Genomic DNA, 14,264 nt, shown 5'->3' on the forward strand with positions numbered 1-14,264 from the left:
GCGCGCAGCAATGAAGACCCAAGACAGCCAAAAATTAATTAATTAATTTACAGAAAACCCCAAAAAAACCCAAATATGACATGCAGGCAGCACCACACTTGGGACACCACGGGCTCCAGCCCAGGACACCTCCTCTTCCAGCACCTCGGCTCCTTCGTGGCACGTGATACGGTAGCACTGACCTTTGATAGATTAACGAAAACATTTGTATTTATGAGCTTTGGCTGTGTCCCCTGAGCCTTCCTCGGTGCCGTTCTTGTTATGCTTCGTGTTTTACTCTGATAAAACTGAAGGTGAAAGAAGAGGGCAAAGAGAAAACAACACACACCCAATTCCCCTCACCCAGCACCAACGCCGCCGTGCTGTGTCACATCTGCTTCCTGGGTTTTGGTTTTCGCGTTAATAGAACTGACAGGTAGCGACGGAGTCCCCTCCGGCCACCAGCCCTCGCCCCTTCCCCCTCCTCCGCCGCCGCCGCGGAGCCGCAGGCAGGACGGGTGGTGCTCCCCTAACACTGTTTTTTTTTTTTGCGGTACGTGGGCCTCTCACTGTTGTGGCCTCTCCCGTTGCGGAGCACAGGCTCCGGACGCGCAGGCTCAGCGGCCATGGCTCACGGGCCCAGCCGCTCCGCGGCGTGTGGGATCCTCCCGGACCGGGGCACGAACCCGCGTCCCCTGCATCGGCAGGCGGACTCTCAACCACTGCGCCAGCAGGGAAGCCCCCCTAACACTATTTTAACCGACTTTTTTAAAGTCCTGCGGTTGCCCGTGGACGTGCTTTTGTCCTTGGCCTATTTGCAGTTAGTCCACACTGAGCGCCCGGTGCCCGGCACGGTCCCAGGAGCTCGCGCTGCAAGGTAGAACAGGACAAATGCCAGCCCCGGCGCATCGCCGACTCCCAGAGGAAAGGGCGGCCTGAGACGTGCAACGTACAACCACGCGGGAAAACCGACTGCCGCCCCTCTGCTCTCCCAAGTCCGTACTTCCGGCGTCCCACCCCCATGCTCCCTCCCTATTGGTTCTTCCTTTGACCACGCCCCTCCGCGGAGAGTCTCCTCCCACGGTTTCCTTCACCTTTCACCTCCTCACCTTCTCGGGCTCTGGAAGGCCTCAGACCCCGCCCACCGGGGGAGGGGAGAGTGCTACTCCAAGACCGGCAATTAGTGGTGAGTACGATCTGTCTATCAGAGGAGAAGCGGTGGTGGATTGGCTGAGGGGAAGTAGTTGGGCGGGGGAAGGAAGCACAGAGTCTGCGCGAGTGTCCTGGTGGCCGAGGGGAGGGGTCAGCCGCCTCCGCGCATGCCCCGTGCGCGCGCAGACCCCGCAGCAGTTATGGCGGCTCGGTGCGTGAGGGTGGCGCGGCACAGCCTTCCGGCTTTGGCGTTGTCTCTCAGGTAAGGGGCGCCGGCTGCCCGGGCTGAGGAAGGGCGCGGTGTGCGTGCCGCCCCCGTCCGCTCCGACCCGAGTCCTGCCCGGCTCCGGCCCGGGCGCTGTGGGCGGCGGTTCCCCCACGCGGGGTGCGGACACCGCGGGGTTGCCCTGCGGCCTCGCTGCCCGTGATGCCCGCGCGGCGGACCCGGGGAGGGTGGGACGGCGCCCCGCGCGAGCCCGAGGCCGCGCTGAGCCTCCCGCGAGCCCAGGCCGGCGCGAGGCGGCCGCGTGTGCGGGTCCCCGGGGCGCGGGGCGGCGGCGCGCTGGCTCCTTCCTCTCGGCCCGAGTCCTCGTCCACCTCCGCGTGCCCAGGAGCCTGAGGTCAGAAGGGCAGCGGTGCCTGCCCCACGGTGGCGACAGCGGCTTATTTATACAAGAGCGGTGACTCCGCGGCGGGGGTCACGAGGCAGTGCCCTCACCTTGGCTTTTCTTGTTTCGTGTTTTTTTTTAAAGCGGCGGTTTCTGCTTTTTCAAAGTCTAGCCTCATAAGTTAGTTTAGCGAGTGCTTAGCACCGTCTGCGTTGGAGGAGCTTCCCAGAACCAGGTTATCTGGTAGAAGACAGATTGGGTAGAAGCTGCGCAGAGCAGGAGCTGGGTTTTCCCCGCAGGAGCTGCTTGAGTGATGGGGAGACCGGGCCGGGCAGCGTGGACTACGGTAGCGCGCGGGATGCAGCGGCGATTCCAGCCCGATACGTGGTGTAGAACTGTGTGGGAACAAGCCCCCCCTGGAAAGCCCGAGTGAAAAGGCCTCTTTGCTCGAGTAATTTGTGATTTTTGTATCTGGAATTAATTGCCAAGACGCGTGGATTTCTGCTCTGAGAACTGGGTTTGTGGCAAGAGGCTCAAGTTGGGGAGTTTAGAGAGCTGAATTGTATGCGTAGCTTTCGGGGTAACTGAGCCCCCGGAGCCTCCGTCTCCCTCCCTGCAAAGCAAAGCGAGACTCGCTCTGGCTGCTGCGGGAGCCTCTGGCGCTCCAGGAGGGGGTCGGCAGAAACAGCTTGTTCAGCCGTCTCCTTCTGACAGCGATCTGTTTCCAGTTGCTGTAAACATCCTTGTACATATGCTCTGTGTACTCCTAGCTTTCCTGTTCATTGAGGCAGTTTGTTTTAATCTGGGAAGAAATCGCATGTGGTTTATTTTCAGGTTGGACTGTGGCATAATTAAGAGTTCCACTGGACCTGGTGCAGAGATGTGTATCATTCCTTAATGGCTTTGCGGCCTTGAGTTTATCACTTAACCTTTTTCATGTGGGGATCAGATTGGGTAATACTTTAAGTCCCTTGCAGCATTAGTTTTAGAGCTCTTTGTATTTCCCCTGTACATACCATCCGCATGCTTTCCAACCTCCAGTCCTTCCCTCTTCCTGAAGTGCGTCTGTCTCATCCATTCCTGACTCTGTATGTGAACTCTTACTTATCCTTCAAAGCCTCGCTGCACAAACCCTTTCATTGCCTTCCATTTACCCAAAGCTAGAAATATTCTACTCTGAGCCTCCCAAAGTGCATGGTTCCTCTTTTATCACTTTCAAACCCCACATTACGGTTCTTTGTGTGTAGATATCTTTTTTGCATGCCCGAAGTACCGTGTGGGCAAGATCTCTGCCCCTCCAGCTTTGTAATGAGCATCAGCACTGGGCCTCACCTCCAGTAGTAGCTACTGCATTGCTGTGTGGTGGGCCTGGGTGACCATATCTCAGAAGGAGATGTTTAAAGTGGGAAGAAGAGGAGGTTAATACCATAGCCTTGGTACACTGACATGTTAGTTTAGGCATTTGTTGCAGAAGACTTTATATCAACAAATAGCTTCTATACGTCATATGCCTTTATTGGATCTGAAATAAATCTTTTCTCCCCCATGGGTCAGTAGCACATAGTTTTAAATTCTGATTTCTTAAGTCATACATCTGACTTTAAGAAGCAAAACAAACATCTTAATTTCTAGCGTGTGGACTTGTCTTTAGGTCCTCTCCTCGGCTGCTGTGCACAGCTACAAAACAGAAGAACAATGGCCAGAACTTGGAAGAGGACATGGGTCAGAATGAACAGAAGACAGATCTGCCCTCTGCAGAGAAGACACTGATGGAAGAGAAGGTCAAGCTGGAAGAGCAGCTAAAGGAGACCATGGTAAGGTTGCGGGCTCTGGGGGGAGCGTGGTCGTTCAAACTCCAGGTGAGTCTTTTCCGAGGACGTCTGGCCAGCCTCCGTGACAACAGAGACGGAGCCCAGACAAATCCCATCGTTGTCCAAGGACTACGGCTGGGTCCTATAACAAGTTACTACCGGAGAAGGGATAGAACCCAAAGCCTGTGTGGCTCTGGTTGTCATGAGGGTCATCTCTATGTGCTACCTAGATTATATTGAATTGAGGCTTAAAATGGTCTTTACAGGTGAGGACTATTCAGTAGGGCCCTTTAAGCTGGTCTTAGGGAAGGACAAGGGTGGGGGGCAGAGGTACGGCCACGTGGCGCTCTCCTAGGGAGGTAGGAGTTCTGTGAACTGATTAGTAATACGGATTATGACCCCATGTGGAAAAGCATGAGTGGCACAAATCGAGCTCTGTGAGCATTTAAGAATGATAATATCAAATACTGTGTGCTGGGGCCGTTCTCACCCCTTTATTTATATTAATTCTCACAACAACCCTGTGAGTCAGCCGTTAATATCCCTGTTTACAGATGAGGAAACTGAGGTCCAGGACGGTTTGGTAAACTTGCCAAGGTCACCTGGCCACTGAGTGGCAGGGCGAGGGCCTGAGCCTGGGAGCCCTTGCTCTTAACCACGGCTCTGGAATCGCCTGAAGGCTGAACACGGTAACCTGGTGCACACGAAAAATAGAAATTCCAGGAGACGGATGAGATTACAGGAAAAGTTGGTGCAAAATGAGGAAGATGCCAGAATTCAGATGATTAGTGCACAGTAAATGTTTCAACTGAATCATACCTGGTCAGTGTTAACAATACCAGAGGTTCATTGATGGGGTTTTTCCTCTTCTGTGGCGTAGAGGCCAAAGCTGTCCACTCAGGTTCCTTGTTCTCCTAGACGTCTCTTCAGGGTGTGGGAACTGAACGGGTCAGCCCCTAACCGGGCTTCTAGGATTCCCTTAAGTTGGAGATTCTGCTGAGGAATGAATGAATGGTCCTCCCTGGAGGAGAGCCATCGGAACCATGAGAAATGAGAAGCCTCTCCTTGTCCTTCCCCAGCTGCACACTGAGTGAGAATGCCCTTGGGGGCTATGTGAATACGCGACACCGGGCCATCTGTTCCCCACTTGCTGGAAACAGTGACACGGGTTAATGTGTTTGTGTTTATTAAGCAGCAGCTGTCTGTAACCCAAAATTTCAAACGTGATGATAGCTGTTGTTTGTGTTTTGACTTGGAGTTTGTTACATCAGATACGCTTTCCTATGAATTTGTTCCATATTTAATTCACGTGAATCAGTCTTTCTTTCTCCCTTTCTTTTTTTTAAGGAAAAGTATAAGCGAGCTTTAGCAGATACGGAGAACTTGCGGCAGAGGAGCCAAAAATTGGTGGAGGAGGCGAAACTATATGGTAACTTTCAACGTTACATGACATTGACCGAGGGAAACACGGGGCAAGGGAGGGGGTATCAGAGTGCCAGGCAAAGGGGCCAGCCCCGTGAGGAGGTGGGGAGCCTGCTGCTTCACTCCCTCCAGTGTTGGAGATGGGTCAGCCGTTGTCTAGAAGGAGCAAAATTGCCCTTAGGACTCGCACTCGGAGTGGTGAGCGTGATTCCTTCAATGAGGAGCGTGTGCTTTGCTCTTCCACAGAGACCTCGGTGTGAGCCTGCAGGTAACTAGCAGGTCGGCTCTATGAGGTTCGGCTCCTTAGCTGGAGCAGCCCTAACACGGGTCTCACTTAGGACCTCCTCAGATTCTGTTTGCATTGTCACCTTTGTATGTTTCTGTTATCGTCCTTCCCGTTTTTACGGTTGAGATCAGTGAGGTTGAAATGACTTGCCATTCAGCACAAACCTGGTAATGGCGCTGGCACTGAGGCCCGTCTCCCAACCCCAGATGTGTTGTGTTGATTACCCAAAAGGCTACCATTTGAGTACCTATGGGGACGGAGCTTTCAGTCCCCCTGTTGTAGATGCAGAACCTCAGGTTCACAGCAAGACCTTGAGTGCTCACAGTGGAAACTTGATAAGATCCGAGTTCAACACAGAGAACAAATCTCTCTTTTTTTTTATTTTAATTTTATTGAAGTATAGTTGATGTACAATGTTGTGTTAATTTCTGTTGTACAGCAAAGTGATTCAGTTATACATGTATATATTCCCTTTTTTTTTTTTTTTTTTTGCGGTACGCAGGCCCCTCATTGTTGTGGCCTCTCCTGTTGCGGAGCACAGGCTCCGGACGCGCAGGCTCAGCGGCCATGGCTCACGGGCCCAACCGCTCCGCGGCATGTGGGATCTTCCCGGACTGGGTCACGAACCCGTGTACCCTGCATCGGCAGGCGGACTCTCAACCACTGCGCCACCAGGGAAGCCCTATATTCCCTTTTTTATATTCTTTTTTTAATATATATATAAATTTATTTATTTATTTTTGGCTGTGTTGGGTCCTCGTTTCTGTACGAAGGCCTTCTCCAGTTGCGGCAGGCGGGGGCCACTCTTCACTGTGGTGTGCGGGCCCCTCACTGTCGTGGCCTCTCTTGTTGCGGAGCACAGGCTCCAGACGCGCAGGCTTAGTAGTTGTGGCTTACGGGCCCAGTCGCTCCGCGGCATGTGGGATCTTCCCAGACCAGGACTCGAACCCGTCCCCCGCATTGGCAGGCAGACTCTTCAACCACTGCGCCACCAGGGAAGCCCTCCCTTTTTTATATTCTTTTCCATTATGGTTTATCACAGGATATTGAATGTAATTCCCTGTGCTCTACAGTAGGATCTTGTTGTTTATCCATTCCATATATAATAGTTTGCATCTGCTCATCCCAAACTCCCACTCCATCCCTTCCCCACCCCCCTGCCTTGTCCACCACAAGTCTGTTCTCTGTGTCTGATTCTGTTTCTGTTTCATAGATAGGTTTATTTTTGCCATACTTTAGATTCCACATATAAGTGATATCATATGGTATTTGTCTTCCTCTTTCTGACTTACTTCACTTGGTATGATAATCTCCAGTTGCATCTGTGTTGCTGCAAATGGCATAATTTCATTCTTTTTTTTATGGCTGAGTCATATCCCATTGAATATACATATATACCACATCTTCTTTATCCATTCATGTCATTGAACATTTCCATGTTTCCATGTCTTGGCTATTGTAAGTAGTGCAGCTGTGAACATAGCAGTGCATGTATCTTTTTGAATTATGGTTTTGTCTGGATGTATGCCCAGGAGGGGGATTGCTGGGTCATATGGTAATTCTAGTTTTAGTTTTTTGAGGAACCTCCATACTGTTCTCCATAGTAGCTGTACCAATTTACATTCCCACCAACAGTATAGGAGGGTTCCCTTTTCTCCACACCCTCTCCAGCATTGGTTATTTGTAGACTTTTTAATGGTGGCCATTCTGACTGGTGTGAGGTGGTACCTCATTGGAGTTTTGATTTGCATTTCTCTAATAATTAGCGATGTTGAGCATCTTTTTGTGTGCTTATTGGCCATCTGTATGTCTTCTTTGGAGAAATGTCTATTTTGGTCTTCTGCCCATTTTTTGATTGAGTTGTTTGGTTTTTTGTTATTGAGTTTTATGAGCTGTTTGTATATTTTGGAAATTAAGCCCTTGTAGGTTGCATCATTTGCAAGTATTTTCTCCCAGTCTGTATGTTGTCTTTTTGTTTTGTTTTTAGTTTCCTTTGCTGTGCTAAAGCTTGTAAGTTTGATAGGGCCCATTTGTTTATTTTTGCTTTTATCTCTGTTGCCTTGGGAGACTGACATGAGAAAACATTGGTAGAATTTATGTCAGAAGATGTTTTGCCTTTGTTCTCTTGTAGGGGTTTTACAGTGTCTTGTCTTCTATTTAGGTCTTTATTTAAGCCATTTTGAGTTTATTTGTGTGTATGGTGAGAGGGTGTGTTCTAACTTCATTGATTGACCTGTGGCTGTCCAACTCTCCTAACACCACTTGCTAAACAGACTGTCTTTTCTCCATTGAATATTCTTGCCTCCTTTGTCAAAGATTAGTTGACTGTAGGTGTGTGGGTTTATTGCTGGGCTCTCTATTCTGTTCCATTGATCTATATGTTTGTCGTTGAGCCAGTACCATGCTGTTTTGATTACTGTAGCTTTGTAGTATTGTCTGAAGTCTGGGAGGGTTATGCCTCCAGCTTTGTTCTTCTTCCTCAGGATTGCTTTGGCAGTTCTGAGTCTTGTGGTTCCATATAAATTTTAGGATTATTTGTTCTAGTTCTGTGGAAAATGTCATGGGTAGTTTGATAGGGATCACATTGAATCTGTAGATTGCTTTGGGTAGTATGGCCATTTTAACAATGTTAATTCTTCCAGTCCAAGAGCACGGGGTATCTTTCCATTTCTTTGAATCATCTTCAGTTTCCTTTACTAATGGTTTATAGTTCTCAGCATGTAAGTCTTTCACCTCCTTGTCAGGTTTATTCCTAAGTATTATTTGATGGGATTTAAGAGGTATTGTTTTTTTTACTTTCCTTTTCTGATATTTCATTGTTAGTGTAAAGAAATGTAACCAGTTTCTGTATGTTAATCTCGTATCCTGCTACCTTGCTGAATTCCTTTATCAGTTCTAGTAGTTTTTGTGTGGAGGGTTTTCAAAATATAGTATCATGTCATCTGCATATAATGACAATTCTACCTCTTCCCTACCATTTTGGATACCTTTTATTTCTTTTTCTTGTGTGATTCCTGTGGCTAGGACTTCCAGTACTATGTTGAATAGAAGTGGTGAGAGTGAGCATCCTTGTCTTGTTCCAGATTTTAGCGGGAAGGCTTTCAGCTTTTCACCATTGAGTGTTATGTTGGCTGTGTGTTTGTCGTAATAGCTTTAAATGTTGAGGTGTTTTCTCTGTACCCACTTTCATAAGAGTTTTTATCATGAATGGTTGTTGGATTTTATCAGATGCTTTTTCTGCATCTACTGAGATGATCATGTGGTTTTTGTCTTCTCTTCTGTTGATGTGCTGTATTGCATTGATTGATTTGCATATGTTGAACCATTCTTATGACCCTGGGGTGAATCCAACTTGGTCGTGGTATATGATCCTTTTTTCCGTGTTGTTGGATTCGGTTTGCTGACATTTTGTTGAGAATTTTTGCATCTGTATTCATCAAAGATACTGGCCTGTAATTTTCTTCCTTGGTGGTGTCTTTGTCTGGTTTTGGCGTCAGGGTGATGGTGGCTTCATAGTGTCCTTCCTCTTCAGTCTTTTGGAAGAGTTTGAGAATTGCTATAGGTTCTTTGTGTGTTTGGTAGAATTCATCTGTGAAGCCATCTGGTCCTGGACTTTTGTTTGTAGTGAGTTTTTTATTTTATTTTATTTTATTTATTTTTGGCTGCATTGGGTCTTTGTTGCTGCGCACGGGCTTTCTCTAGTTGTGGCGAGTGGGGGCTACTCTTTGTTGCAGTGCACGGGCTTCTCGTTGTGGTGGCTTCTCTTGTTGTGGAGCATGGGCTCTAGGCGTGTGGGCTCAGTAGTTGTGGCACGTGGGCTCAGTAGTTGTGGCGCATGGGCTTAGTTGCTCCTTGGCATGTGGGATCTTCCCAGACCAGGGCTCGAACCCATGTCCTCTGCATTGGCAGGCGGATTCTTAACCACTGCACCACCAGGGAAGGCCCAAGGCCTGTTTTTAGTGTGGATGCCTGCCACCTCTTTCCTCATCATATCCTGGCCATTATCCCCTTGATAGGAGGTGTGACTGGTGGTGTGGTGACCAGAGTCTGCACTGGATTTGAGCGGGGCCTCCTCTCTGCTCTGTGGTTGTCACAGCCCTGTTGGGGGCAGGTCCTGCTCCCTAGTTGTTGGAATAGAGGCCCCCAGATCCGTTTCTGAGCTGCCTTGTGGGGCAGGCAGGATTGGAGCGCTCCTGCTGGAAGGGGAGCCACCCAGTATCCCTCCACCAGAGCCATCTACCAGGGAGTGTGCTCTGTGATGCCATCTGTCACCTGTTGTGCGGGCTCACAAAGTGCGCTGTTGTCAACTGCCTTCGGCCCCGCCTGCACCGTGGGAACGCAGGCAGTTGGCCCTGGGGTCCCTCAGGTGCTGTGTGCACAAAACCACCAGCACAGATCCACTGAGGTCAGGTACCAGGACCGGAGTAGTCGTGCGCCTGGACCTGCCGTGGGAGCCGCCCAGACCCTGGCCCTGCTTCTGTGCGTGCCCACAGAGCCCACAGCTGCGAAGGCCGGACCTGTCCCAGCCGCGGGAGCACCCCTTCCACTCAGACGTCCTGCACGCGCTGCTGAGTTGACAGAGTCGGCGGCAGTGGCGTGGATCACACAGCCGCGAGGAGGGGGCTCTGTTTTCAGTCTCACCTCCGCGTGTGGGCAGCCCCTGGCACTGGTGCTCCCAGAGCTCATAAAGGCGGCACCCAGCAAGAGGCTGCCATGGCGGGCCCCACCCTTCCCTCGCGGGCCCCTTAACAGCGGCGCTTCACCTCTTCTAGGAACTCTTCGTTCCTGGATGCGGTCACCTCACCTCCTGTTGCTCCTCCTCTTCCGGGTCATGGCCTGCGCTGGCTGCGTGTCTGTCGCCCTCCACGTGTCTGGGTTCTTCAGGGCTCGGAGCAGCCCTCCCCCCTCCTCTCGCCGTCCCCCCTACTGACTTGCCCTCCCACGGGTCTGAATGGCATCCACGCGCAGGTTCTCTTTCCAGTTCAGACATTTCTTCTGCGTTCTAGCCCTGTATGTCTTTACCTGGACGTCTCAGGGGTGTTTTAAACTGGATTCTCCCCTCTGCCTGTGCTTCCTGTCTTCCTCATTTGAGTAAATGATACTGTTGCCCGCCCAGGTGTCTAGGCCAGGCATGTGAACTGTCCTCTCCTCCCTCAAGCTCACTCCCCTCCTATCCGGTGAGTGGTGATGCTTGGACTCTGCTTCATCCACTTGTCTCTGCTGCCTCCGCTGTGGCCCAGGCCAGCTTCAGCTCTTGCATCCCTGCTCCACACCCTAGGCAGAGTGGCCACAGCAGACCTCTACCCATTCCACTGCACCATCTGGAACCTTCAGCTACTCTGGGTCTGCATCTTCCTGGTAGGCTGGCCGTCCTCAGTTCCTCCAACGTGTGGCTCCCTCCCGACTCTCCAGGCCTCAGTTCCCAGAACCCTCCTCTGCCTACCCTGCTGAACCACGTCCCTTAGGTTAATCTCTTCTCAGCACTCACGAGTGCGCCTTGTGTAAGTATCACTGTGATTGTACTTGCCACTTGTGTGACCGTTTCTTGCGTGTCTCAGAGACCATACGGGAACTAGCACAGGGTTAATCCTTAATAGACGCTCCCATCTTTATCAGATAGGTGGAATTTTAATTTCATTTTAAAGCAGTGGGGTGAAAACCCTGTGTGAAAGAGTAAAGCCTAAAACGAGCGCTGCCTCCTTCGAGACGCACAGCCTTCAAGACCCGAGAAGACTTGAGTGGGCCGTGCTAGAGCCTCACGGTCGCTGCGCTGCCGGGGCCAGGGTGGGGCGGGCCGGGGGAGCTGAGCCGTGTGCGCCTCTCATCCGCCCTGACCTCCTTCGTTCAGCAGCTGAAGCATTGTCTTGGAACCACAAACGTTTGTATCTGTGCGAAGTTTTTTAACACGTTATTTCTTCTGTTAGATAAAGGTTAAGGCTTGGGGTGTGTCCCGGTAACTTTTACCCCACGGTGCCAAATAATTGCTAACGTGTGTATTGAGTCCTTAAGTGTTCTAGGTGCTCTGAGTGTGTGTGGTTTTGTCCTCATAACCTCACTGTGTTAGGTACTGTTATCCCTGTTTTATAACCAAAGAAGCTGAGACCCAGAGAGGTTAACCAGATCACATGGGCAGTTCCGTGACAGCCAGGGATGTGGCCCCAGGCCCCGTGTTCTTTAGCTGAGGCAGCCACCTGCGCCCCTTCCTGGCTCTGCCGTCTGCGGGGGTTGCACGTCCTCTTAGCCTGGAGCAGGACTGATGGTGGTTCTGCAGGTTTTCAGCTGCTGGTCTTTATACCTCATTGGCTTTTGTCTAAACCCCAGAAAGTTTGTCTGTTTTTTAATCCAGCCATGGAAGTTCTAGGGCAAACTAGTGATTTGAGACGGTGTCATTAAATAGACCGTGTGTGGCGCAAACGGGGCTTACAGTGTTGAGTTGCCCGCGCAGTTGGCACAGAATGCAAATGCTGTCCTTCTTTAACCGCGTGTAGGCATTCAGGGCCTCTGCAAGGACTTGCTGGAGGTGGCGGACATTCTGGAGAAGGCGACGCAGTGCGTCCCGAAGGAGGAGATCAGAGACGATAACCCGCACCTGAAGAACCTCTACGAGGGGCTCGTGATGACTGAGGTCCAGATCCAGAAGGTGTTCAGGAAGCACGGCTTACTCCGGCTGAACCCCGCGGGGGCCAAGTTCGACCCCTACGAGCACGAGGCCTTGTTCCACACGCCGGTTGAGGGCAAGGAGCCAGGCACGGTGGCGCTCGTTAACAAAGTGGGGTACAAGCTGCACGGGCGCACCCTGAGACCCGCCCTGGTTGGGGTGGTGAAGGCGGCTTAGCGGCCCCCACGGGCTCCGGGGCTTTGTTACGATCACTCGCTGACTCAGGCCACTTCATCTTTCCTCAGCTGCGGGTGCGCGTGACCTTTTCCTAAACCTTGTTGCCAGGCTTTAGTGACCAGTGGCTGGACAGGAAGTAAGCCAGTTGCACAGTTGTGTTAATGAACATTCGGGGGTTACTAGTTCCACGTGCTCACAGGACAGGCCGGCGGGATGCTACCGGACCCTAGGGTATCAGGAAAAACACCGTGTCTGCTCAAACTCTGGTGACGTCAGAGTATTTCAAATGAATAAAAGGTCTTCAGGAGTCCTGCTGTTTGCTAGCTGGCTGCGCCGGCTGCACTGCGTCCTCTGCGTCTCACTGTAGCACGCGAGTTCCTGGACTGCTTAGCCACCACCCGTCACTCAGTGAAGGCAAGGCAAGAGTTTAAACATTTTTCTTGCTAAGAGAAATTGTACGACACCCTTGGCGAAGAACGCGTTTGCGTTCATTTATGATGAGTTACTGTCTCGCTGCTAAGAGCGATCGTCTTCTGGCTTTGGGAGGTGAGAGACCAGCGGGCACACCCTAACGTCCTCACCTCCTTATTTTGCCAGTAACTGAATTTGACACACTCAGTTACTTTCGTCCTGTTTTGTTCATCTCTTTATAGAAAGGTTTAAATCTATACCCAACTAGTTACTAATGACCAGAAGGTACTTTCCCCCTAGTAAGATGGACTTCCTTAGAAATCTGAGGGACTGTGTGCTTGGTACGTTTAACATTTAAAATGTTAAATTTAAAATTTTATTTCAGAGGATTGAAGCCCTGTTGTTTATTTTCCTACGCTCTGCTAGCTGTGTGCTTTGGTGGAGGAGATCCTTACTAAGCAGAGAAGTGTGGCTTAGCTTTCCGGGTCTTTGCTCAAATCCTGCAGCTGTGCGCCTGACACACGTAAACGTGTTGGCTTCTGTCCCGGAAGGGGACCGTGGACACTTGGAAGCAGCAGCAAGGACACACGACCGGCAAGCGCTGGCCCTGTGACTCGCCGCTGGACCCTCCGTTCCTCGCTTGAGGGGAAAAGTTGAATGACTGAGGTATTCTTATAAACGAGGGGAAAAAAAGTAACCTTCCACTAGCTTTGCTTCTAAGAGGTACTTCTAGGATTAAAGGTCAATACTACGTAAGAAAGGTGGGTAGTCGATTTGAAAGGTGTAGGTGATATTCCCATAATTAAAATTCCAATTTATACCATTTCAAGAAATTTCCCCCCCTTTTATAAATTTATTTATTTTTGGATGCGTTGTGTCTTCGTTGCTGCGCACGGGCTTTCTCTAGTTGTGGCGAGCGGGGGCTGCTCTTCATTGTGGTGCGCGGCCTTCTCATTGCGGTGGCTTCTCCTGTTGCGGAGCTCAGGCTCTAGGCGCGCCGGCTTCAGTAGTTGTGGCGCATGGGCTCAGTAGTTGTGGCGCACGGGTTTAGTTGGTACACGGCACGTGGGATCTTCCTGGTCCCCTACATTGGCAGGCGGATTCTTAACCACTGCGCCACCAGGGAAGCCCGTCCCCCTTTTCTTTTAAGCTGCTTTAAATAACTTGGTCAAGAGCATAGCCCAAAACTAAAGGCAACAGTACAGCATATTGAGAAACAGCCGAGAGTTACGCCTGCTCTTTACACTGTGGCTGTGAGCACAGCCTTTCGCCTCCCTGGACTCATCTGTAAAATGAGGGTGAATAAAGAAGTAATTTTCAAACTAATTTCTTGGAACGTGTGCAGTCCCATCCCATCCCTTTTCACCTAGAGCTGCACCTGCAAAAAGGTGCTAAACCTAGAGATGGTCTCGCTTAAAGGTGATCAGCTATTTGTTTACTGTTTCACTCATCCACAATCACCGCTAACAGGAAAACATTTAATTTTGTACACACTGACACTGGCAATTAAAGACCCGTGGGCTGCACTCTTGTCGAGTTCCTGGGTTTGTGCAGTCGTGGCCTGGATTCATAGCACGTGTAGGTGACAGAGGCAGCGCTGTCTACTCACCATCGGTTCTCCCAGCCTGGCTCCACGAGAGCTCTGGCTGTTCCGCTTCTTTCAGGGAAGGAGAGTGGTGTAAAGGGGTTTCTGCTTAAGTGAAATCTATTTTAACTCCCCACAGTCTGGAGGAAAGACTGGTATGACACGGAAGTGCCGC

The 14,264-nt window shown here is 50.7% G+C and overlaps 1 protein-coding gene across 1 annotated transcript; it reads left to right on the top strand.

Moving 5' to 3' along the window:
* Positions 1-1,243: 1,243 nt before the first annotated feature.
* Positions 1,244-13,830, top strand: GRPEL1 (GrpE like 1, mitochondrial). Its single transcript, XM_067735027.1, has 4 exons — positions 1,244-1,393; positions 3,391-3,553; positions 4,898-4,979; positions 11,747-13,830. The coding sequence occupies exons 1-4, from the start codon at positions 1,299-1,301 to the stop codon at positions 12,091-12,093; spliced, it is 687 nt and encodes a 228-aa protein (XP_067591128.1). The 5' UTR covers positions 1,244-1,298; the 3' UTR covers positions 12,094-13,830.
* The last annotated feature ends 434 nt before the right edge of the window (positions 13,831-14,264 follow it).

The sequence above is a fragment of the Pseudorca crassidens genome, chromosome 4 (genome assembly GCF_039906515.1).
Source record: "Pseudorca crassidens isolate mPseCra1 chromosome 4, mPseCra1.hap1, whole genome shotgun sequence".
Lineage (NCBI taxonomy): Eukaryota > Metazoa > Chordata > Mammalia > Artiodactyla > Delphinidae > Pseudorca > Pseudorca crassidens.

Excerpts from the sequence above, each read along its gene's own strand:
- GRPEL1 (XM_067735027.1), top strand. The coding sequence starts at position 1,299 with ATGCCCCGTGCGCGCGCAGACCCCGCAGCAGTTATGGCGGCTCGGTGC. Across the intron at positions 1,394-3,390 it reads GCTTTGGCGTTGTCTCTCAG|GTCCTCTCCTCGGCTGCTGT; the intron begins GTAAGGGGCGCC and ends ACTTGTCTTTAG. Across the intron at positions 3,554-4,897 it reads AGCAGCTAAAGGAGACCATG|GAAAAGTATAAGCGAGCTTT; the intron begins GTAAGGTTGCGG and ends CTTTTTTTTAAG.